General features: G+C 47.4%; 1 protein-coding gene across 1 annotated transcript in view; it reads left to right on the forward strand.

The window, feature by feature from the left end:
- The window catches only part of USP43 (ubiquitin specific peptidase 43), a 76,029-nt gene extending 64,710 nt beyond the window's left edge, over positions 1 to 11,319 (forward strand). Inside the window, exons 11-15 of the mRNA XM_089666780.1 lie at positions 2,226 to 2,352; positions 3,166 to 3,499; positions 5,558 to 5,716; positions 6,369 to 6,521; positions 7,006 to 11,319. Coding sequence (XP_089522906.1) covers positions 2,226 to 2,352; positions 3,166 to 3,499; positions 5,558 to 5,716; positions 6,369 to 6,521; positions 7,006 to 8,018 — 1,786 coding nt within the window. The 3' untranslated portion in view covers positions 8,019 to 11,319. The remainder of the gene's footprint in view (positions 1 to 2,225; positions 2,353 to 3,165; positions 3,500 to 5,557; positions 5,717 to 6,368; positions 6,522 to 7,005) is intronic.
- The last annotated feature ends 15,161 nt before the right edge of the window (positions 11,320 to 26,480 follow it).

Genomic DNA, 26,480 nt, shown 5'->3' on the forward strand with positions numbered 1-26,480 from the left:
TCCACAAACATTGGTGAAAGAATGGGTCGCTCTCAGGAGCTCAGTGACTCCAAGCGTGGTCCCGTGATAGGTGGCCACCTGGGCAATAAGTCCATCCGTGACATTTCCTGGCTACTAAATATTCCACGCTCAACTGTTAGTGGGATTATAACAAAGTGGAAGCAACTGGGAACAACAGCCACTCAGCCACCAAGTGGTAGGCCACGTCACATGACAGGGCGGGGTCAGCGCATGCTGAAGTGCACAGAAGTCACCAACTGTCTGCAGAGTCAATAGCTAAAGACCTCCAAACTTGGTGTGGCCTTCAGATGAGCCCAACAACAGTGCGTAGAGAGCTCCATGGAATGGGTTTCCATGGCCGAGCAGCTGCATCCAAGCCTTCATCACCAAGTGCAATGCAAAGCGTCGGGTGCCGTGGTGTAAAGCACGCCGCCACTGGACTCTAGAGCAGGGGAGACGTGTTCTCTGGAGTGACCAATCACGCTTCTCTGTCTCACAATCCAATGGACATGTCTGGGTTTGGTGGTTGCCAGGAGAACGGTACTTACCTGACTACATTGTGCCAAGTGTAAGGTTTGGTGGAGGGGGGATTATGGTGTGGGGTTGTTTTTCAGGGGTTGGGCTTGGCCCTCTAGTTCCAGTAAAGGGAACTCTGAAGACGTCAGCATACCAAGACATTTTGGACAATTTCACGCTCCCAACTTTGTGGGAAGAGTTTGGGGATGGCCCCTTCCTGTTCCAACATGACTGCGCACCAGTGCACAAAGCAAGGTCCATAAAGACATGGAGGAGCCAGTTTGGGGTGGAGGAACTTGACTGTCCTGCACAGAGTCCTGACCTCAACCCCATAGAACACCTTTGGGATGAATTAGAGCGGAGACTGTGAGCCAGGCCTCCTCCCCCGACATCAGTGCCTGACCTGACAAATGTGCTTCTGGAAGAATGGTCCAACCTTCCCATAGACACCCTCCTAAACCTTGTGGACGGCCTTCCCAGAAGAGTTGAAGCTGTTATAGCTGCAAAGGGCGGGGCCAACTCAATATTGAACCCTATGGACTAAGACTGGGAGGCCATTAAAGGTCATGTGTGTGTAAAGGGCGGGGCCAACTCAATATTGAACCCTACGGACTAAGACTGGGAGGCCATTAAAGGTCATGTGCGTGGAAAGGCACTACTTTTGTATAATTTGTGTGTGTGTATATATAATATTTTTTTTTCCATACCCTGTGGAAGAGGGAGATCTTTAAGGCCCAAAAATATGTTGGCAATTTCATATTTTCTTATTTTATGAGCTACTTACTAATATTTAAAGGTTTTGGACTCTTAGACTCTCTATCTATCCATTCAGTTGAACCCAACCCTTGGTGATTGCACGGACCGTCACTTTTTCCATGAAATATTTTTACAGGGTAGGTTGCCAGGTCTTTCCCCAACCCCCACCATGCAGGAGATCCCACATGGCCAGGGATGAAACTAGGACAATTTAGACAGGAGCCAATTCACCTACCAGCATGTCTTTGCAGTGTGGGAGGAAACCAGAGTAGCCGGAGGAAACCCACGCAAGCACAGGGAGAACATGCAAACTCCATGCAGGAGGCACCATGGTCGGGAATCGAACCCATGACCCATTTACTGCAAGGCAGACGTGCTAACCACTACGCCACTGTGCCGCCCAATGTGTATTGTAGCTTTATATTTATTTTTGAAGATTGTAAAAATAAAATTTGATACTGTTTTTCTAAAAAATCTCTTTTGAATTGTTGAAATTTATCATACAAGTAAATTGTGCCGTTAAAGTCCCACCAAAGAATAGGACTCTCTCTCCCCCCCCTTGGATTTTTGTTTCAAGCACACTATATGAAAGAACACATCCCTGGCATCTGTTTAGACATGCATGTTCCTTCCTGCTGGCCACTGAGTGCTTTAACTTCTAGCTGTGCGATCTGCTGATTGCACTTGTTTGATTTGAAAGCGGGCGACTGATCAGCAGATTGCATAGCTGACGTCTACACCACCGAAGGGAGCATGCATGTCTAAAGGGGTGCTGGGAATTTGTTCTTTCATATAATGCTCAGAAACAAAATGACAGCAGAGGAAAACTAGTCACTGTAAAAGGGAAGCAACAACAGTATAGATCGGGGGGGGGGGGGAGATTGATGATTGAGGAAATAAAGGCAGCCTCAAGGTAGCTGTTGCAGCTTCTTTAACATATACGTTTCTGATAGACTTTTTGGGAACATCCAGGAGGAGGTGGTACATGATGACGAGTCGGTGAGGACACAGCAGTTGGATCACCAGCAGCAGACCTGCACGTTGGATGAGTGCTTTCAGCTCTATACGAAGGAGGAGCAGGTGAGTGCTGCCATAAAAACATATCGAATTGTTTCCAGAATCCACTCCTGTGTTTTCCTTTAAAGCTTACTCAGTCTAAATCACATGACCTCTTTTTACAAATAGCCACATGGCATGGACCCTGGTTGTGATTGGATCTTTACAAAAAGACTCTTTCCTATTCTTCAGCTTTGCAGCTTTTACTGTAAAGAATCTCTTCCTATTCTGAAAATTTACATCTCTTACAGCAGATAATCCATAGTAAAATTCTTTCTACCCCTTAAAATAGTCACTTTTAATACTCATTTGTGTAACTGCTCTTACGTTGAATAATTCTTTCTTATACTATAATATACAGCAGAACAACTTCTTCCACTACATAGTTTAACAGCTCTTACAGTAAAGAATACTTTGTGATACAGTGGAACTCTTTTTGTGTGGAGTATCTAATAGGAAAAACTCCTATTTCTCACTCTTGGTAAGAAACACTTTTTCCTATTCGAGCAAAAAAAACCCAAAAAACTAGTTTAACAAATCTTTTACCGTAAAAACTCCCTCCTTATAAAAGAACACCATTCGTATAAAAAGGTATTTCTATTCCTCGCCTTTGCAGTTCTTATAACAGATAATGTTTGATATCATGTAGCTTATGTACTTAAACAGTAAAGATCCCCTTCTATTCTGCAACTACTAGATGTCCATTATAGTAAAACTCATTTTCTTCCACCGTTCTTACAGTAAAGAATCCTTCCTATTTCTGCCCTCTCCTAATTTTATTAGCCATATTCAATTCTCATTGGTTTTGATGCTTTGTATGTTTCCTTTCTGATGTAGTTGGCCCCTGATGATGCCTGGAGGTGCCCTCATTGCAAAGTATTACAGCAGGGAACGGTCAAGCTAAGCCTTTGGACCCTCCCGGACATCCTCATTATCCACCTGAAGAGGTTCCGGCAGGTGGGTGGCCGCAGGAATAAGCTGTCTTCTCTGGTCAGGTTCCCTCTCACTGGGATGGACATGGCGCCCCATGTGGTCAAGAGGGGCCAGGGAAGCAGAGGCCCCGTAGGACAGTGGTCTTCATGGAAGATGGACGGGGGTCAGATGGACGTCTTGTATGACCTGTACGCCGTGTGCAATCACCATGGGAGCTTACAGGGTGGACACTACACAGGTGAGGAACATTTCTGTGCGTTCTAGATCTACGTCATATAGATACCTCCAAGACCACTCCCACCTGCAAATAAATACTTCTGAATTACGGATAAGTTAATATGAGTACTTCCATTTTTCTGAAATTTTAGCAAAAATTGGGATATTTCAGTCAAACGTCACCATTTTGGTGGAATGGGTTGAAGTAAATGTAGAAGGGTGCAATGGGCTTTAAAAGGCTACTGAGGGTTACGGAAGTTCTGATCATCTATCTTGGACCTGTTTTTGTGGCAAAAATGCTCCCTCATTAGCCTCTACGTTACATGGTGATTGCAAGTGAGTGGGGGGGGGGGGGCAAACTATGCAGATGGGGTGACAATGATATGAAAGGGGGGGTGACAATGTTATGGAAGAGGGTAGTAGACCACATGCACACAGAAGATAAATTTCCTATCATGATCATGACATGGAAGAGGGACAATGACCATACTATTGAGGAGGAGCGATGACCATGTTACGGAGGAAGGGGGATGGCCATCATATTGAGGAGGGGGGTGGCTCTGCTATGAAGAAGGGTAGATGGACATGCACACAGGAGCTAAATTTCCTACCATGACCTGGAAGAGGGACAATGACCATACCATTGAGGAGGAGCGATCACCATGTTACGGAAGAAGGGGGGTGGCCATCATATTGAGGAGAAGGGTGGCTCTGCTATGAAGAAGGGTAGATGGCCATGCACACAGGAGCTAAATTGCCTACCATGATCATGACATGAAAGAGGGGCAATGACCATGTTACGGAGAAAGGGGGATGGCCATTATATTGAGGAGGTGGGGGGGGCTGGCTGTGCTATGAAGAAGGGTAGATGGCCATGCACTCAGAAGCTAAATTTCCTACCATGACATGGAAGAGGGACAATGACCATACTATGGAGGAGGAGCGCTGACCATGTTACTGAGGAAGGAGGGTGGCCATCATATTGAGGAGGGGGGTGGCTCTGCTATGAAGAAGGGTAGATGACCATGCACTCAGGAGCTAAATTTCCTACCATGACCTGAAAGAGGGACAATGACCATACCATTGAGGAGGAGTGATCACCATGTTACGGAGGATGGGGGTTGGCCATCATATTGAGGAGGGGTGTGGCTCTGTTATGAAGAAGGGTAGATGACCATGCACTCAGGAGCTAAATTTCCTACCATGACATGGAAGAGGGACAATGACCATACTATGGAGGAGGAGCGATGACCATGTTACGGAGGAAGGAGGGTGGCCATCATATTGAGGAGAGGGGTGGCTGTGCTATGAAGAAGGGTAGATGACCATGCACTCAGGAGCTAAATTTCCTACCATGACATGGAAGAGGGACAATGACCATACTATTAGCATTATATAGCCTTTATAGTAGGGATACCAAGAGTTACTCGGTAATGATGTGCTATGGAGGAAGGAGGGAAGAAGACCAAGCACAGGAGCTAAATTTCCTAAGGCATTTACCAACATAGAGGTACCATGAGCACCAGAAGATGGGTTTCGTAATAAGAAATTAACTTAAACTCCAATCTCTCTCATTTTTTTTTTTTTTAAGATTTACTTGACCCATGAATCCTACCTTGTCTTACTTTACACTACAGTAAAGTCACTTTTTTATGCTTCACATGTTGACTAGAACCACCAACTATGTTCATTGGAAGCCAGGGGACTTCATATTGTCAAGAGTCACAATTCTGATTGAGAAATGGTCGTGTGGTGCTGTGAAGATCCGTTGGTTAAATGTTGATGTAGAATCGATTTCTCAGGGTTGCATTTGATTTGCCTTTTGGAACCTAGTCAGATTACTGGGCCAAATCTTCCAGCAGGAACAATTGTTAGTTCCCATCACTTTGGAGAAATTTCCTCTCACTTCCAGATGTGTCTCGAGGAAGTAAATTGAAATCTCCCCACCTGAGAGTTTTATCCATGACGTACTCTAAAATCAGAACTTTTTTTTTTCGTTTTGGGTAGATAACTAAAAAAAAGTAAGAAAAATCTAAAGTCCTCCAATTAATTCACCCATGTCCATTTTTTGTGCTCACAGCCTACTGCAGGAACTCGATGGATTCTCGTTGGTACAGTTATGATGACAGTACCGTAGAATTGGTCCAGGAGGATGAGGTCTGCACCCGGGGGGCTTATCTGCTGTTTTACCAAAAGAGGAATGCCATCCCTGCCTGGTCTGCCAGCAGCTCCGTAAGAGGTACTATAGCTCTTGGGATGATGACAATTAGGGTGGTTGACTGCTGTCCTGAATTAAGCTAGCCTTGACAGTGAAGACATTCTTAGGCATGGGTGTGTAGAGGTGCATACAGAGGTTTGGGATGTGACTCTGGAAGATGGAAACACGCAGAGGGGACTTTAATAACACAAAGCTGCTAGTCGATATTGTCTATGGCAGGGTTTCTCAACCAGAGTTCCATGGAACCTTCGGGATCTTCTAGAGCTTGCAAGGGGTTCCTTGAGCAATAAGCGATTTTCTGCCTCTCAGACAAGTTCCTACTGACACCATTGATCTTTTTTAGCTGTAAAGGAGTAATTCTTCCCAATGACCACAAGTGTAGGGAGCATTCTTTCCAGTGTCTGACACGAATGTATCATGAGTTGTAGATATAGTCCATTTTGGCAGGGGTTCCCTGAGACTGGAAAGTTATTCCAAGGGTTCCTCTGCGTTGAAAAGTTTGAGAAAGGCTGGTCAATGGCAACCATTCAGCATTTCTTTCCTTACCCGCCCTGCTGTTGAATAATGTATTTTCAGATAACATGAAAACAGAGGCTTATCATGTTGGAAAGTTGGAGATTTTTCTCGGTTCTAATTTTAGACAAGTTCTTAGGATCTTGCACTGCAATTACAGGTTCTACAAGTTCCTCCATGTCGGATCACTGGGTCCTTCGGCTGAATGGAAGCAAGAGAGAGAGCTTGGTGTCTCATGCTACCACCAACTGCTCACCAGTTTCGCAAATTCCAGACTCTGTGGTCTTCCTAGATGAGGAGAACTTGGACCAAGGTATTAATCTGGCTTCAGAAAGCCTTTCAGATGTGTTGACTAGCTAGTGAAATACAAGTTCCCAACACTTTGTAAAAAATACTGTATGGAAAACGTTTGTGACTACCCCCCCCCCCCCAATTATTCAGTTTAGGTGCACAAAGCCAGGTTCATAACGACAGTTTGGTGTGGATGTACTTAAGTTGCCTGCATGGTACCCTAACCTCAACCCTACTGAACGTCTTAAGATAAATTGAAATGTTGTGTGCAAGCCTGGTCTTCTCTTCCAAATGCTTTTTTGGCTTAATGGGTACAAATTCATGTAAACCCTTCGAAATTAAGATTTTGTGGAGGGGGAGAGTCAACCCCATATTAATGCTCATGATTTTGGAATGAAATGCCCAACAAGATCATATAGATGCAATGGCCTTGGTCAGATGTCTACAAACATTTTGGCCATGTAGAATATTTTTGGGTGGTCAACTATTTCTTTTATGTTTTGCAGGTTGTGGCACTAGGTCTTTTGTCCGTGGGGTCAAGGGTCGCAGTGCCAGCATGAAACTGTCTTCTGCTTCCAAGCTAAAGATGAGCCTTAGCAAGGCAATGCCACTCCGTTGGTCATTCGGGGCAAAGGACAAGGCAAAGCCCAAGACTGGTGAGCTGGTGGAATATTTAGAATCAGGTCGTCGGCCAAAGTTCACTAATGAGTCTATTGTGCCATTGATGACCAATGCAGACAAGTCTACCAGTGAATCTCAGCCAAAAGTAAACCACGCGAATATTCATGGTGCCAATGGAATCAACTCAGCCAGTGGTCAATCAAGACCAATGACAACATCCTCAAAGACAGACACTTCAGATGGAAAGCTTAGAGAGAAAGTGAGCCGCCAAGATAGTAGTGCTGTAACTGCGAAAGGAGATGGACCATCACAATCACAACACAGGACTACGAGTGTAGATGGTCCAGAGCCTGAAAAAGTTGAAAACTCTGTTGAAAAAGTCAAAGCAAATTTAGGTAAAAAGGGAGATGGAAACCAAAGAATCCTTTTAAAAGACAGCAACAGCAGCAGGCCAAGAACCTCAGAAACTGGACATCAGGAGGAGAAGTCTGCAAAGTCTAAGTCTACTGGCTTACTGAAGAAAGAATCCAAGAGGCCGAGCACATCAGAGAACATTAAATCTGAGCTCCATACCAGGACAACCAGGACATCTCTGCCAAATGGTGTTTTGGCTGATGGGAGGACTAGTGGTACCATGCCACGTCGTCAGAAAGAGGACCTCCCCACTAGCAAAGCTCAGATGGACATCAGGAGAGCCCATAGCTCAACCAACGTCCAGAATAAGGTGGAGTGGACTATGAAGAGGTCCACCTCTCTGTACAAGAATGGAAGTGCATCTCACCAAGCTTCCAGGCAGGTAGCAGCAGTAGAAAAGTCATCCTCAGGTACACTTCAGAGAACGAAATATCAAACTTCTTCCCTAGGAAGGAAGAAAACGGTGCCTGAATCCAGCTTCTAACAGTGCTCTTAACGCCTTTTTGCCATCTTTCTGAGAATAACTTTATTATGAGAACCTTGCTCATGATGGCGGTTCTCAGTTGGCATTTGGGTTGCTACTTGGGATCTCATATTTATTATATTAAAGAACTTAATATTGCAGGTTTGATTGCCCACCATGTCTTCGCTGCTGTACTGGACCCCACCCAGGAAATCTCTACATCTGACAGCCAAAAGCTGAGCTACTGTTGTCACCAGCGTTGAAAGCGTTCTTCTTTAGCTACACAGTATAAAGCACCAGCGGTATTGCATATCATCCTTTGATAAATTCTCCAAAGAAACATGCAAGGTGCTTGATGAGACCTGTGACATCAGCAGCTATATTTATCCAAGCTCTTGGCCTGTGATGGTCGTTTCAGGGTGGGGGCAGCAGCAAAGGCCTGCTTGTGGTCTAAACCCTGCCCGTCCACCTCTGGGCAGAGTTACTCTGGACATTATAAATGCACAGGTTGTATACAATGTATCAGTGCAGGTTTTATACAATGTATCAGTTCTATAAGTGCCATGCGTAGCTATGGAGATGAGAGAAGGCTCTCACCCCTGAAGGTACTTGAAATGGGGTGGGGAGGATTTTATATTTATTTAGAGGTGAGATGTGGTGGATACTGTTTTTTAATGATCTTTTTACTTTTAAAGATTTGACACTGCGGAACTTTTAATACTTTTCTAACTGAAAATCAGGCCTTTGTTAGGGCTTGGGTGTACATTGTTTTGCTGCACTTAAAATGGACGCCAAACACAGATATGCATACGAAAGGGTACGGAAACATTCCAATAGCCGCACACTGTGCCAAACCATACAATTTATGGGCAGCAGCCTCAGCTCACTCTAAGCCACATCACCAACGCGTTTCGTCCTGCCCTGGAGCTTAAATGAGAAGTACAGTCAAAGCTCTTTTGATTGTACTTCTTCTGTGGATCACAGGAGTGCAGTTCTTTCTGCACTTCTGTGACCCATTTTCAGCTGAAGCCCGCTGTTGTCTGACATCACCCAGCCGATCCAAGCTGGGGAAAGATCCCGGCGGTGGGAACTCAGTGCTCAGGGGTCATGTGATCGCTGATGTAATGGAACCGACCCAGTCTGCGCTTGGGTACTTCCGTTATAATACCGCTTCCCCGTCTGAACACCGACACCACCGCTGACTATATGAGACTAGACAACACCAGTCTTGGAATAAATCAGGAAATAGACTACTTAATTTGAACACAGATACAAGATATATACATTCAAGGGAACAATTCCCCCTCCCTGTATGACACAGGTCGGGGCAACCCACACCCAGTAACAATAGACACACCAGCAGACCGTTCCATCAGGGGGGATGGCTGCCGGAAACACCCCCTACCAAGCCAATACATATAAACACATAAATCCCATAATAACTTTCTCCCAACAAGACACACAATAGAACAATGGGATGCAACCACACGGCACCAAACAATCCACAACCCCCCACCCCACCTATACATGTCTACACAATATTAGGACAGATCATCCTGTACCCCTAAGAGATACAGGGTGACTTACACATAAGAGGGATATGGGGAGCTGAGACAGGGGTCTCCCCACCTCTCCAAAGTGAGCTGTATTCATGGGCCCCCCACCCAAAGTGACTCCCGTCACAGCTGAGTTCTCACCATTGGAGCTGACGGGGGACAGATGCAGCATCGGGCAGATGTTGCATCCATCTAGGTAAGTATAATTTGGGGAAAAAAACCCAAACCCATACTTCTCTTTAAATAATGGACCTCCATGATTAAGCCACAGGGCGAAATGCGTTAGAACGTGGCTTAGACGGAGTGAGCTGAGGCTGCTACTATCAGTCTGTATTGTATGGTGTGATATGGTATAAATATGGTATAGAAGTATAATTTTGCTGAAAAAACCCAAACCCATACATCTTTTAATCATGAACCTCCATGATTAAGCCGCGGGACGATATACGTTAGGGGCATGGCATAGATAGAGTGAGCTGAGGCTGCTACTATCAGTCTGTGTTGTATGGTATGCGACTATGGAAGTATAATTTGGGGGAAAAAAACCAAACCCATACATCTTTTAATCATGAACCTCCATGATTAAGCCGCGGGACGAAATACGTTAGGGGCATGGCATAGACAGAGTGAGCTGAGACTGCTACTATCAGTCTGTGTTGTATGGTTTGCGACTATGGAAGTATAATTTGGGGGGAAAAAAACAAACCCATACAGCTTTTAATCATGAACCTCCATGATTAAGCCGCGGGGCGAAATGCGTTAGTGCATTGGCATAGACGGGTGAGCTGAGGCTGCTACTATCAGTCTGTTGTATCATTTGATATGGTTTATGGCTATTGGTAGTATAATTTGGAGGAAAAACCCCAAACCCATACTTCTCTCTTAATCATGAACCTCCATGATAAATCCACGAGGTGAAATGCGTTAGAGGCGTGGCTTAGACGGAGTGAGCTGAGGCTGCTACTATCAGTCTGTTGCATGGTTTGATACGGTTTGCGGCTTTTGGAATCTTTCCATACCCTTACGGTGCACCAGGACAAGCTAATTTCCGGCCCGCACCCCTACAGCGAAATTCGCAGTACAGGACTGCGGCAGCCTGAGCGGAGATCCAAAGCAGCTGTCAGGTTCACAGATGAACATATCAAATTGATTTCAGCGGGGGGTGTGTAGATGACCATTTAACCTGCTTTGCACTGCGATTCTTTGGAACTCAGCAGGCCCTATGGAGGTGCGTTTTAGATTCCATTGAAACGCGTCCTTTCCTCGTCAAACGTTGCATTTTGCATTCGCAGCACTGGAAAAGGTTGTGGTTTTGACATGAACTCCGGTCCTCACACGCCTTTACGGCAGTATAAGCATGGACAATGTATTACACGCTGCACTCAAATCCCGGCAGAATTCTTTTTTTTTCCTCTAATGCAAAAAAAAAAAAAAAAAAGAATGCTCGCGATTGCGTGCCTCTGGCAACACTAGTATCATTCCGCTCTTGCATCTTTTATAAATAAGATACAGAGCAGCTGAAGTAGAACCAAGGCCAACCGCACTCCCTCCATTATGAGCGTCTGATGCTGGCACTACATGCAGGCAGCAGACATGTCATCACAGTGCCACCTAGCGCCGTATTGGCAGATTGCACGGGGTGAACTTAAAGTAACGAACAGGGTTATAGTTTAAATTTCATCTTTCCGAAAAGAAAGGAGGATCCCGCCATTGCTGACTTTCTTCTCTTTTTCTCATCTATCAATAAATGTAAATGTTTGAATATCTTTTTTTTTTTTTTTTTCATTTTTTTATTTGGGGCAAATCTGCCGTAGACTGGTGGCTTTTAAAGTAGGTGTAAACCCAACCCCTGAACTCTTACAGTCTTTAATGTCATTTCAAAAGACATTTTCAATCTTAATTTAAAATTTGAAGCTTTTATTCTAATCCTTGGTGATCCTGCCATGTCCTTGTTCAGGCACTTCCTGTTATAGGGTGACAACGCTTTGTCCCTGTCTCCCAATTGTGCTCCTGGTGGTCACCCTGTCACATGCGCTCCTGGTGGCAGTTTAAATTTGGCCACGGCGAAATCAGCAGCACCAATAAACATAAAGGTGTTGTAAACAAGTGTTTTCTAAAAACAATTGCTTTTTAATACTTTGATAATTTAATAATTTTTTTAATGACACTCCAGCAGTCTAAATTCCATTCAGTTACGGTTTACATCTACTTTTATTGTTAGGCTTCTCACTGACCCCCAATGTAAGGGACATTCTTCCCACTGATCACCAATGTAAGGGACATTCTTCCCACTGACCACCAATGTAAGGGACATTCTTCCCACTGACCCCCAATGTAAGGGACATTCTTCCCACTGATCACCAATGTAAGGGACATTCTTCCCACTGACCACCAATGTAAGGGACATTCTTCCCACTGATCACCAATGTAAGGGACATTCTTCCCACTGATCACCAATGTAAGGGACATTCTTCCCACTGATCACCAATGTAAGGGACATTCTTCCCACTGACCCCCAATGTAAGGGACATTCTTCCCACTGATCACCAATGTAAGGGACATTCTTCCCACTGACCACCAATGTAAGGGACATTCTTCCCACTGATCACCAATGTAAGGGACATTCTTCCCACTGATCACCAATGTAAGGGACATTCTTCCCACTGACCCCCAATGTAAGGGGCATTCTTCCCACTGACCCCCAATGTAAGGGACATTCTTCCCACTGATCACCAATGTAAGGGACATTCTTCCCACTGACCACCAATGTAAGGGACATTCTTCCCACTGACCCCCAATGTAAGGGACATTCTTCCCACTGATCACCAATGTAAGGGACATTCTTCCCACTGACCACCAATGTAAGGGACATTCTTCCCACTGATCACCAATGTAAGGGACATTCTTCCCACTGATCACCAATGTAAGGGACATTCTTCCCACTGATCACCAATGTAAGGGACATTCTTCCCACTGACCCCCAATGTAAGGGGCATTCTTCCCACTGACCCCCAATGTAAGGGACATTCTTCCCACTGATCACCAATGTAAGGGACATTCTTCTCACTGATCACCAATGTAAGGGGCATTCTTCCCACTGATCACCAATGTAAAGGGCATTCTTCCCTCTGACCCCCAATGTAAGGGACATTCTTCCCACTGATCACCAATGTAAGGGACATTCTTCCCACTGATCACCAATGTAAGGGACATTCTTCCCACTGATCACCAATGTAAGGGACATTCTTCCCACTGATCACCAATGTAAGGGACATTCTTCCCACTGATCACCAATGTAAGGGACATTCTTCTCACTGACCTCCAATGTAAGGGACATTCTTCCCACTGACCTCCAATGTAAGGGACATTCTTCTCACTGACCTCCAATGTAAGGGACATTCTTCCCACTGACCACCAATGTAAGGGACATTCTTCCCACTGACCACCAATGTAAGGGACATTCTTCCCACTGATCACCAATGTAAGGGACATTCTTCCCACTGATCACCAATGTAAGGGACATTCTTCCCACTGATCACCAATGTAAGGGACATTCTTCCCACTGATCACCAATGTAAGGGACATTCTTCCCACTGATCACCAATGTAAGGGACATTCTTCTCACTGACCTCCAATGTAAGGGACATTCTTCCCACTGACCTCCAATGTAAGGGACATTCTTCTCACTGACCTCCAATGTAAGGGACATTCTTCCCACTGACCACCAATGTAAGGGACATTCTTCCCACTGACCACCAATGTAAGGGACATTCTTCCCACTGACCACCAATGTAAGGGGCATTCTTCCCACTGACCCCCAATGTAAGGGACATTCTTCCCACTGATCACCAATGTAAGGGACATTCTTCTCACTGATCACCAATGTAAGGGGCATTCTTCCCACTGATCACCAATGTAAAGGGCATTCTTCCCTCTGACCCCCAATGTAAGGGACATTCTTCCCACTGATCACCAATGTAAGGGACATTCTTCCCACTGATCACCAATGTAAGGGACATTCTTCCCACTGATCACCAATGTAAGGGACATTCTTCCCACTGATCACCAATGTAAGGGACATTCTTCCCACTGATCACCAATGTAAGGGACATTCTTCTCACTGACCTCCAATGTAAGGGACATTCTTCCCACTGACCTCCAATGTAAGGGACATTCTTCTCACTGACCTCCAATGTAAGGGACATTCTTCCCACTGACCACCAATGTAAGGGACATTCTTCCCACTGACCACCAATGTAAGGGACATTCTTCCCACTGACCACCAATGTAAGGGACATTCTTCCCACTGACCACCAATGTAAGGGACATTCTTCCCACCGATCACCAATGTAAGGGACATTCTTCCCACCGATCACCAATAAGGGACATTCTTCCCACTGACCGCCAATGTAAGGGACATTCTTCCCACTGACCCCCAATGTAAGGGACATTCCTCCCACTGACCCCCAATGTAAGGGACATTCCTCCCACTGACCTCCAATGTAAGGGACATTCTTCTCACTGACCTCCAATGTAAGGGACATTCTTCCCACTGACCCCCAATGTAAGGGACATTCTTCCCACTGACCCCCAATGTAAGGGACATTCTTCCCACTGACCCCCAATGTAAGGGACATTCTTCCCACTGACCACCAATGTAAGGGACATTCTTCCCACTGACCACCAATGTAAGGGACATTCTTCCCACCGATCACCAATGTAAGGGACATTCTTCCCACCGACCACCAATGTAAGGGACATTCTTCCCACTGATCACCAATGTAAGGGACATTCTTCCCACTGATCACCAATGTAAGGGACATTCTTCCCACTGACCCCCAATGTAAGGGACATTCTTCCCACTGACCCCCAATGTAAGGGACATTCTTCCCACTGACCCCCAATGTAAGGGGCATTCTTCCCACTGACCCCCAATGTAAGGGACATTCTTCCCACCGATCACCACTGTAAGGGACATTCTTCCCACTGACCACCAATGTAAGGAGCATTCTTCCCACTGATCACCAATGTAAGGGACATTCTTCCCACTGACCCCCAATGTAAGGGAAATTCTTCCCACTGATCACCAATGTAAGGGACATTCTTCCCACTGATCACCAATGTAAGGGACATTCTTCTCACTGACCCCCAATGTAAGGGACATTCTTCCCACTGACCACCAATGTAAGGGACATTCTTCCCACTGATCACCAATGTAAGGGACATTCTTCTCACTGACCCCCAATGTAAGGGACATTCTTCCCACTGACCCCCAATGTAAGGGACATTCTTCCCACTGACCACCAATGTAAGGGGCATTCTTCCCACTGACCCCCAATGTAAGGGACATTCTTCCCACCGATCACCAATGTAAGGGACATTCTTCCCACTGATCACCAATGTAAGGGACATTCTTCCCACTGACCCCCAATGTAAGGGACATTCCTCCCACTGACCCTCAATGTAAGGGACATTCTTCCCACTGACCCCCAATGTAAGGGACATTCTTCCCACTGACCTCCAATGTAAGGGACATTCTTCCCACTGATCCCCAATGTAAGGGACATTCTTCCCACTGACCTCCAATGTAAGGGAAATTCTTCCCACTGATCCCCAATGTAAGGGACATTCTTCCCACTGATCACCAATGTAAGGGGCATTCTTCCCACTGATCCCCAATGTAAGGGACATTCTTCCCACTGACCTCCAATGTAAGGGACATTCTTCCCACTGACCCCCAATGTAAGGGACATTCTTCCCACTGATCCCCAATGTAAGGGACATTCTTCCCACTGACCCCCAATGTAAGGGACATTCTTCCCACTGATCACCAATGTAAGGGACATTCTTCCCACTGACCCCCAATGTAAGGGACATTCTTCCCACTGACCACCAATGTAAGGGACATTCTTCCCACTGACCTCCAATGTAAGGGACATTCTTCCCACTGACCACCAATGTAAGGGACATTCTTCCCACTGACCTCCAATGTAAGGGAAATTCTTCCTTACAACTCACCCACCGCTTGTATCAGGGCTGAGAGAGCTTGAGTACTGAGGCAGGGTGCTGTAATGCGTTCAGAAATCTAAGTAGAGCACCCTGCTGGCCCCTCCCATCAGCCATGATCTGCCTGCATTGCATAGAGAAGCAAAAGACCCTGTAATGAAGTCACTGTGTCTAAAATAGGGTAGGTCATGAAAATGAAGAAAGGTTTGAGAAAAAAAAAGTCATTAGCATGTTGAGGGGGGAGGAACCTGGGAAGGCAAACTGTAAGTGGATTAAATTCAGCATTCCACTCAGGAGAAAGTGATATTATTGCGGCAATAAATCTTATCAAGGTGATCCGGCACAGATAATATCACAATGCTAATAATGTCATGCGATGAAAGTTTTGTTCTCCCCCAGCCCCCGTATCCTTTAATAGGCTCCGCGACCACTGTGGTTGGCTGTCGCAGTGGTCACATGATCAGGAGTTGGCCCTGCTGCCTACTGATCGTTAGTGGGGACCAAGAGCTCTCATTGGCAGCTCTGTCTCTGGGAGTGTGGGAGAGAGCTCTCATTGGCAGCTCCGTGTCTGTGCTCTTATTGGCTGTAAATTGATGCCTATGTGCAACGTGTGGACGTTTAAAGACCGCCTTTTTTGCGGCCGCACGCCTGCGGGCACAAACAGGTTAATATTGCGTGTTAAGTAATTGATGGGGAAATCCCTATACTAAAACCTAATGGAAAACGCATTAACAAAGGCAAAGCTGTGAATCCAGCCTGAATAGATTTTTATTGGCCAACATGACAATCACATGACCCATGAAAACACATTAAAGAGTAACTCCACTTTTGCTGAGAAAAAAAAAAACATTCCCCCTCTGGGTGATCGATGTACATGGCAGGGATTTTACCAAACTTTGTTGCAGATTCCTACCTTTTATTATTCTGAAGAAATAGCTGTTTGTTTCTCTGTGTCCACCCATTGAGTGAATGTGAGTAGGAATGACTTTATCATTATCAATCAGCTGCTGCACCTGCAGGGATCTAATAAGGAAAGGGGCAGGGTCTGCATCCCATTAGACGTGATTTCCCACTGGGAGTATCTCACTAAAAATGACATTTTTGTTGCAGGAGATGCCCAAAACCTGACTTGTATCTTAGTGCAGACTTCTGGGAAAATCAGTGAGCCAATCACACAAGCAGGAAATGACATTTCTGGGGGGCGCTCTGTGCACCATCTGTGTAGAAAACACCTCCAGGCGGCCATATTGCATGTTACAGAAAATGACAGATTGAAAAGGAAAGGTTGTGTGTATGTGTATATATATATATATATATATATATATATATATATATATATATATGTGTGTGTGTGTGTGTATGTATGTATGTATGTATGTGTGTGTATATACAGTATATATATATATATATATATATATATATATATATGTGTGTGTGTGTGTGTGTGTATATATATATATATATATAATTTTTTTTTTTTTTCCCTCGCAAAAGTGTAGTTACCCCTTTTAAACAATAAAAAGAAAAAAGCATGAAAAGGGAAAAGCCTCATCTCTCCTACTTTATGTCCAGCACTCTATCCATGGAATTTTTGGGAAAGGGTTTCGCCTCTATTGGGCTGTATGCTTTCCGTCGCGGGAAATGAAGGAAATAAAATCCTCCAATCTGAATTGTCCTCGGGCTGTATTTGTTAATCCTTTAAAAGCACTGTACATCCTCGTGTAAATCGGTCCGGTGGAAGATGGAGTCTGAAAAACGCTTTCAATGACGACTCCGCGGGGAATCCCCCCCGAGGTGCTGGGCTATTTTTACTGCAGAAGTACTTTTTATCGCTTTTTTCTATCTGTACGGGTTACATTGTGACAAAAGCTGTTCTCTGACATGTTTGCACTGTATCAAACGGGATTATTCCTACGGAAAGAAAAGTTCGCTGGGCCGGAGCCGCACATTATTTTCTGCTCCTTTAAGTAATCTCTGGAGCCAAAATGTATTTTTGTGAAAAAAAATTTTTGTGTAATTTTTTTTTGTGTGTTTTATGCACTGGACATACCTTCTGTCTGTACAAAAATGTCATCTGACTAAAAATTATATGTAAGCCAAAACTTAAATTGGGAGGAAGGGATTGGTCCTCTGTCAGGTTTTTATTTTATTGTTGTCTGTGTCCTGCTGGGTAGATTTTCCCTCTTTGCTTGTCTCTGAACTATTACAGTTGTCACCAGAACAGGAAGTCTTCCAGTGGGGACACCTGTTCCAGTGACAGCTGTCAGAGAGATTTCCTCCCATTTCCTGTTATGTCTCAGGAGGGGCGGGAAGTGCAGAGAAATCTCCCCAATGGCACACAGTCAGAAAAATAAGAACCAGCAGGGAGTCTAACCCTTCTGTACTCAATCAAACATCTTTTATAAACAAAACATTATTTTTGGCCCCAAAATGTATTTTCATGAAGGCGTAGATGTGTTTATCATTTAAATGAACTTGACGAAGAATAGATTTTCAGACAGATACATATATGTACAAATTGTTTTATAGTTAAATGCCCCCCCCCCCCAGGGATTCTGGAACAATGGGGTGCAGTACAGAAATTATATTTATGCTGACTCAGAATATTGTGAATTTGTTTTAACTTTTTTTTCTTCCGCAGCAGTGGAAATCTCATTGTGTGCTGTGAGAGAGATGTGATCAGGGATTCTCTACTGACTTCTCAGTAAACAGATTCACTTGCTGTATCCTGTCCTCTTTACAGGAAACTCTGTTGTCCATTTTGGATATAATAAAACGTTAGAACCTCGGCCAGTTTTATCTTGCTGTGTCCTAATTTCCTTACTTCCTGTCTAGACAAAAGTTGCCTTTTTGGATAGAAAGGGAATGTCTGTCTCTCTCTCCCCCTTTTTTCCTTCCTTATAATTCCTTCTTATTTCTCCCTCTCTCTCCTCCAAAAGCCATCCCCCCCCTCTCTTTCCACTACCTTTCCCTTCATCCTTCTCCCTACCTTCCTTCATTGTCCTCACTTCCACCCTCTCCCTTCCTCTCTTCTCTCTTCCCTTCCCTTCCTTTCCCTACACATCCTCTCCCTTCCCTTCCTCTCTCTTCTTGTCCCTTCCTCTCTCTTCCTGTCCCTTCCTCTCTCTTCTCGTCCCTTCCTCACTCTTCTCTATCCTTCCTCTCTCTTCCTGTCCCTTCCTCTCTCTTCTCGTCCCTTCCTCTCTCTTCTCGTCCCTTCCTCTCTCTTCTCGTCCCTTCCTCTCTCTTCTTTATCCTTCCTCTCTCTTCTCTATCCTTCCTCACTCTTCTCTATCCTTCCTAGCTCTTCTCTATACTTCCTCTCTCTATCCTTCCTCTTTTGTCCCTTCCTCTCTCGTCCCTTCCTCTCTCTTCTCGTCCCTTCCTCTCTCTTCTCGTCCCTTCCTCTCTCTTCTCGTCCCTTCCTCTCTCTTCTCGTCCCTTCCTCTCTCTTCTCGTCCCTTCCTCTCTCTTCTCGTCCCTTCCTCTCTCTTCTCGTCCCTTCCTCTCTCTTCTCGTTCCTTCCTCTCTCGTCCCTTCCTTCCTCTCTCGTCCCTTCCTCTCTCTTCCCCATCCTTCCTCTCTCTTCCCCATCCTTCCTCTCTCTTCCCCATCCTTCCTCTCTCTTCCCCATCCTTCCTCTCTCTTCCCCATCCTTCCTCTCTCTTCTCTATCCTTCCTCGCTCTTCCCTTCCTCTCTCTTCTCTATCCTTCCTCGCTCTTCTCTATCCTTCCTCGCTCTTCTCTATCCTTCCTCGCTCTTCTCTATCCTTCCTCGCTCTTCTCTATCCTTCCTCGCTCTTCTCTATCCTTCCTCGCTCTTCTCTATCCTTCCTCTCTCTATCCTTCCTTGCTCTTCCCTTCCTCTCTCTTCTCTATCCTTCCTTGCTCTTCCCTTCCTCTCTCTTCTCTATCCTTCCTTGCTCTTCCCTTCCTCTCTCTTCTCTATCCTTCCTTGCTCTTCCCTTCCTCTCTCCTCCCTTCCCTTCCTCTCTCCTCCCTTCCTCTCTCCCCCCTTCCCTTCTTCTCTCCTCCCTTCCCTTCCTCTCTCCTCCCTTCCCTTCCTCTCTCCTCCCTTCCCTTCCTCTCTCCTCCCTCCTCCTCTCCTCTGTTCTCTTTCCCTCTCTTTGCCTTCCCTTCCTTCCCTCTCTCTTCCCTTCCTTTCTCTTCCCTCTCCTCCCTTCCTTTGCCTCCCTCTCCCCTTCCTTTGCCTCCCTCTCCCCTTCCTTCTCCTTCTCCCTCTCCCCTTCCCTTCTCCCTCTCCCCTTCCCTTCTCCCTCTCCCCTTCCCTTCTCCCTCTCCCCTTCCCTTCTCTCTCTCCCCTTCCCTTCTCCTTAGTTTCCCCTCCCTTCTCTGTCCTCCATCTCCCTTCCTTTTTTTCCTCTCCCTTTGCACACGCTCTCCCCCCCCCCTCCCTTTCCCTCTGCCCCTGTTTCTTCCTTTGCCTCTGTTTGTTTCTCCCTCTCTCTCTTCCTCTTCCTCTCCCTCTTCCTCCCCCTCTCCCTCTTCCTCCCCCTCTCCCTCTTCCTCCCCCTCCCCCTCTCCCTCTCCCTCTTCCTCTCCCTCTTCCTTCCCCTCTCCCTCTTCCTCTCCCTCTCCCTCTCCCTCTCCCTCTCCCTCTCCCTCTTCCTCTCCCTCTCCCTCTTCCTCTCCCTCTCCCTCTCCCTCTTCCTCCCCCTCTCCCTCTTCCTCTCCCTCTCCCTCTCCCTCCCCCTCTCCCTCCCCCTCTCCCTCCCCCTCCCCCTCTCCCTCTCCCTCTCCCTCTTCCTCTCCCTCTTCCTCTCCCTCTTCCTCTCCCTCTTCCTCTCCCTCTCCCTCTTCCTCTTCCTCCCCCTCTCCCTCTTCCTCTCCGTCTCCCTCTCCCTCTTCCTCCCCCTCTCCCTCTCCCTCTTCCTCTCCCTCTTCCTCCCTGCCCCCACCACTTATCCCTCTCCCATCTCCCAGAGCAATAACACTGACAGCAATAAAGACCTGGCAGGGAACCTAACAGTTCCTCACTCCCTCCAAACACAAAGAAAAAAAATATTGCCTTTACGGACACTTTAAGGACCCATTTACACCTGTGCTGAGTGGTACGCACATAACATGCATTGCTTCATTCTGTCGGCAGCCCTTTAATCCTGACTGGCCGCCCTAAACACACTGCGCACATCAACGCCCCGCACTGTAAATGGGCCCTAAACTTCTCCGGAGCTGAAGGATTATGGGGAATGGCAATGCAGACCGCTATATTCTGTACAAATGATGATGCACTTTTTTTTTTCAGCACCCCAAAATTATAACACAGACCTCCGATGATGGAGTCTGAAATAATAAAATATTTATTACACCTAAAAAAAAAAAGTGGTTTTCTATAAATAAATCTAATATATATATATATATATATCTATATAAATATATGACTCTGGAGGCCGCGTGAAGGCAGCTATTTTGATAAGTGGGGAAATAATCTCCGTCGGATGTTTTTGATATAAATTTCTATGCAGTAACTGATTTTAGCTTTTTTTTTGTATATTTGTTCTATTTTATCTGTTTCTTACCTGAAGGAATAAAGTGTCCAAAATGAATTTGATGCGTGGACTCTTCTTTACAAACCATATACCAATGATAACATAAATGTTTTTTAGTATTAATAATTAATTTTTAACCTTTTGTTTTGAACCAAAATAACTAAAACACAATGCAGCCCTGTCATATACACTATATTGCCAGAAGTATTGGGCCGCTGGCCTTTCCACACATACGACCTTTAATGGCCCCCCAGTCTTAGTCTGTAGGGTTCAATATTGAGTTGGACTCGCCCTTTCCACGCACATGACCTTTAATGGCTCCTCCCAGTCTTAGTCTGTAGGGTTCAATATTGCGTTGGCCCCGCCCTTTGCAGCTATAACAGCTTCACCTCTTCTGGGAAGGCCGTCCACAAGGTTTAGGAGGGTGTCTATGGGAAGGTTGGACCATTCTTCCAGAAGCACATTTGTCAGGTCAGGCACTGATGTCGGGGGAGGAGGCCTGGCTCACAGTCTCCGCTCTAATTCATCCCAAAGGTGTTCTATGGGGTTGAGTTCAGGACTCTGTGCAGGCCAGTCAAGTTCCTCCACCCCAAACTCGCTGTACTGCGCCCTCCTGACTCCCCTGTACTGTGCCCTCCTGACTCCCCCTGTACTGTGCCCTCCTGACTCCCCCTGTACTGCGCCCTCCTGACTCCCCCTGTACTGCGCCCTCCTGACTCCCCCTGTACTGCGCCCTCCTGACTCCCCCTGTACTGCGCCCTCCTGACTCCCCCTGTACTGCGCCCACCTGATCCCCCTGTACTGCGCCCTCCTGACTCCCCCTGTACTGTGCCCTCCTGACTCCCCCTGTACTGTGCTCTCCTGACTCCCCCTGCACTGTGTCCTCCTGACTCCCCCTGTACTGTGCCCTCCTGACTCCCCCTGTACTGTGCCTTCCTTATCCCAGTATTGTGCCCTCCCGACTCCCCCTTGCATTGTGCCCTCCTGATTCCCACTGTACTGTGCCCTCCTGACTCCCAATCTGTCACGGGTCACCCACACGCCACGCCTACAGCGACTAGCTAACCAAGGCGCGCGCGTGTGGCTGTGACTTGGGATAAGAGGGAATAAGGGGGACTTAACTTTGAATATATAAGACCGGCCGTGATATACTTTCACAGCCTGCACTACCTTTTGGCCACCACAAGAGGGAGACTCCACTCCAATCCAGATGGCTAACCACACACACAGGCAGACACAAATCTTATATGCAATCTGGTGTACTTCTTAGAGTTGAGGAGCAGCCTAGCAATCACACACCCTTCTAGGATCCCTCCAGCTATCCTACAAGCCAGAACCCCGGTGTTAATCACTCTTCCACTGTCCACACACCCCCACATCAGACACACCACAAATGGTAGCTGGCCACCACCCAACAGTTTCTCCGCAGAACGATCTGTTGGGACACCACACACACACAGATCTCCATCTGGCAGATCTGTTACCTTTTACAATCTGCACGCAATCTGCCAACACGCAGTGCAATTGCATACAGATTGGCAATGAGCTTGACCAAGCAAATAAAGACACTAAAGTACAATCCAATCTAATCTCTCCGGAGATATGAGCCTGAGCTTAAGTACACAGAAGTCACTTACTAATTTTAAGATTTAATATCCCGAAAGTGGGCGGTGCATAAAATATGTACAAAGTATAAAAAGTTACAGAAATACAAAAAATACAAGAAGACACACAAATGACTATTCACTATAAAATAAAAGGGAATAGAAAACAAATAAAACTTTTACCAAGAGTTATCCTGCAACTGGAGCAAGTCAGAGAGTCCGCAATCCGTCAGTCAAATAGAACCAGCTCCATACGAATCACCATGTCCAAATGTCCGTGTCCTCAATTTATGGGGATATGGACGTAGGCTAGACATGAGTTCTTAGCCAATTGACTCTGGGGGGTTTTCCTGTACCCGCCCACAGGCTGTTCTGGGTGCCGAACTGCCCAAAGTTAATTGGACCAAGACCGGCTTGAATCACCAAGTCGGGGATTAAATTTCCGACACCAGCGCATCAGTCCGATCATGACAGCACCAATCACTGTTCCGCTATCGCACTCCAACGCCACATAACCATTTCCTGCATTTTCCTGGCATTCTACAATAGGCCACAAATATAGTTTTTATATGCTGATGTAGCCTACAGAGTGCCCCATCAGAAGGAAGTATTTTCATCTCTCTGCAACTAATATTTTAGCTTTTATGAGGGATTAAACATACTCAGCAGAGCTCAGTAGACAGCTCTGAGTCCCCCTGGTGTCATGAAGTTGAAATGCCTGCGTTTCTCTTTTCAGCTTCAGGAAGATGGCAGAGTCTGATTACGTATAGGTGACAAAATCTTATTAGCACCCAGGTGCCACTTCCAGAGGAAGCTAGTCCCTTCAGATGCTAATTGATGACCATCTGTCTCTGAATACCTATGACTGAATACATCTTTAATGACGAGCACTGAAACTACATTTAGGATTACATTGTCATATTTTCTACAGGTCACCTCTCAGCTACTCACATTTATGTCACACTCCCCCTGTACTGTGCCCTCCTGACTCCCCCTGTACTGTGCCCTCCTTACTCCCCCTGTACTGTGCCCTCCTGACTCCCCCTGTACTGTGCCCTCCTGACTCCCTTGTAAGGTGCCCTCCTGATCCCCATACTGCGCCCTCCTAACATCCCAGTACTGTGCCCTCCTGACTCCCCCTGCACTGTGCCCTCCTGACATCCCAGTACTGTGCCCTTCTGACATCCCAGTACTGTGCCCTCCTGACTCCCCCTGCACTGTGCCCTCCTGACTCCCCCTGCACTGTGCCCTCCTGACTCCTCCTGTACTGTGCCCTCCTGCCTCCCCCTGTACTGCGCCCTCCTGCCTCCCCCTGTACTGCGCCCTCCTGACTCCCCCTGCACTGCGCCCTCCTGACTCCCCCTGTACTCTGCCCTCCTGACTCCCCCTGCACTGCGCCCTCCTGAATCCCCCTGTATTTTGCCCTCCTGCCTCCCACTGTACTGTGCCCTCCTGACTCCCCCTGCACTGTGCCCTCCTGACATCCCGGTACTGCGCCCTCCTGACTCCCCCTGTACTGCGCCCTCCTGATTCCCCCTGTACTGTGCCCTCCTGACTCCCCCTGTACTGTGCCCTCCTGACTCCCCCTGTACTGCGCTCTCCTGACTCCCCCTGTACTGTGCCCTCCTGACTCCCCCTGCACTGTGCCCTCCTGACTCCCCCTGCACTGCGCCCTCCTGACTCCCTCTGTACTGCGCCCTCCTGACTCCCCCTGTACTGCGCCCTCCTGACTCCCCCTGTACTACGCCCTCCTGACTTCCCTTGTACTGCGCCCTCCTGACTTCCCCTGTACTGCGCCCTCCTGACATCCCAGTACTGCGCCCTCCTGGTTCCCCCTGTACTGCGCCCTCCTGGTTCCCCCTGTACTGCGCCCTCCTGGTTCCCCCTGTACTGCGCCCTCCTGGCTCCCCCTGTACTGCGCAGTCCTGACTCCCCCTGTACTGCGCCCTCCTGACTCCCCTTGTACTGCGCCCTCCTGACTCCCCCTGTACTGCGCCCTCCTGACTCCCCCTGTATTGCGCCCTCCTGACTCCCCCTGTACTGTGCCCTCCTGCCTCCCGCTGTACTGTGCCCTCCTGACTCCCCCTGTACTGCGCCCTCCTGACTCCCCCTGTACTACGCCCTCCTGACTTCCCTTGTACTGCGCCCTCCTGACTTCCCCTGTACTGCGCCCTCCTGACATCCCAGTACTGCGCCCTCCTGGTTCCCCCTGTACTGCGCCCTCCTGGTTCCCCCTGTACTGCGCCCTCCTGGTTCCCCCTGTACTGCGCCCTCCTGGCTCCCCCTGTACTGCGCAGTCCTGACTCCCCCTGTACTGCGCCCTCCTGACTCCCCTTGTACTGCGCCCTCCTGACTCCCCCTGTACTGCGCCCTCCTGACTCCCCCTGTATTGCGCCCTCCTGACTCCCCCTGTACTGTGCCCTCCTGCCTCCCACTGTACTGTGCCCTCCTGACTCCCCCTGCACTGTGCCCTCCTGACATCCCAGTACTGCGCCCTCCTGACTCCCCCTGTACTGCGCCCTCCTGATTCCCCCTGTACTGTGCCCTCCTGACTCCCCCTGTACTGTGCCCTCGTGACTCTCCCTGTACTGCGCCCTCCTGACTCCCCCTGTACTGCGCCCTCCTGACTCCCCCTGCACTGTGCCCTCCTGACTCCCCCTGCACTGCGCCCTCCTGACTCCCCCTGTACTACGCCCTCCTGACTCCCCCTGTACTACGCCCTCCTGACTCCCCCTGTACTACGCCCTCCTGACTTCCCCTGTACTGCGCCCTCCTGACATCCCAGTACTGCGCCCTCCTGGTTCCCCCTGTACTGCGCCCTCCTGGCTCCCCCTGTACTGCGCAGTCCTGACTCCCCTTGTACTGCGCCCTCCTGACTCCCCCTGTACTGCGCCCTCCTGACTCCCCCTGTACTGCGCCCTCCTGACTCCCCCTGTACTGCGCCCTCCTGGTTCCCCCTGTACTGCGCCCTCCTGGCTCCCCCTGTACTGCGCAGTCCTGACTCCCCTTGTACTGCGCCCTCCTGACTCCCCTTGTACTGTGCCCTCCTGACTCCCCCTGTACTGCGCCCTCCTGACTCCCCCTGTATTGCGCCCTCCTGACTCCCCCTGTACTGTGCCCTTCTGCCTATTCCCCAACACCAGCTCCCCCCCCCCCCTTGTAGAGTGCCTTTTGTGTTGATTGGTCTTTGATTTATGGCACGTTTTCTTATTGTTTAAAATCAATTTTATTGAAAGTACTAATACATTTATGTTTAATTCTATCAACTATTTTATACTTTTATTCTTCTGAGTAGGTGTGTAAATTGGGGCAGGCTGGTAGGGGCCCCAATGAATTTCCTTGCCCAGGGGCCCATGATACTATTAAGACAGCCCTGTGTCTGGCTGATTGATTACATTTTTTATCTTTAGAGAATGAAAATAAAAGAGTTGATTGATTGTGATAGGCAACAATGGGTTGGACAGATCACCAAGAAGACAGCTAGACCACAAGACCTCCCTGGACATGTTATGGCCATCTTTCCGATTTTTTTTGGGGGGGGGGATGGAAGAGCTTCCGGCCTCATCACCAAGAAAGGTTGATAACACCCATCAAAATTTTGAACCGTTTCTCCCTAAATTGCTCCAAAAATTCCACTTTTTCCCCCTTTAGGAAGAGAAAATGATGCCAAGAACTAGCCTGACAAATCTTATTTTTGGTGGACCAACCCTTTCAAAACAACCTTCTCCTTCAACCTTCTGACCTATCCATGGTGGGAAGACTTCCAGACACCCATTCTGGTCGGGGTTGTGGACTTGCCTGTTGTGT

This window comes from Staurois parvus, unplaced genomic scaffold, assembly GCF_062004578.1.
Source record: "Staurois parvus isolate SC_StPar_1 unplaced genomic scaffold, SC_StPar_1.0 ptg002841l, whole genome shotgun sequence".
Classification (NCBI taxonomy): Eukaryota; Metazoa; Chordata; class Amphibia; order Anura; family Ranidae; genus Staurois; species Staurois parvus.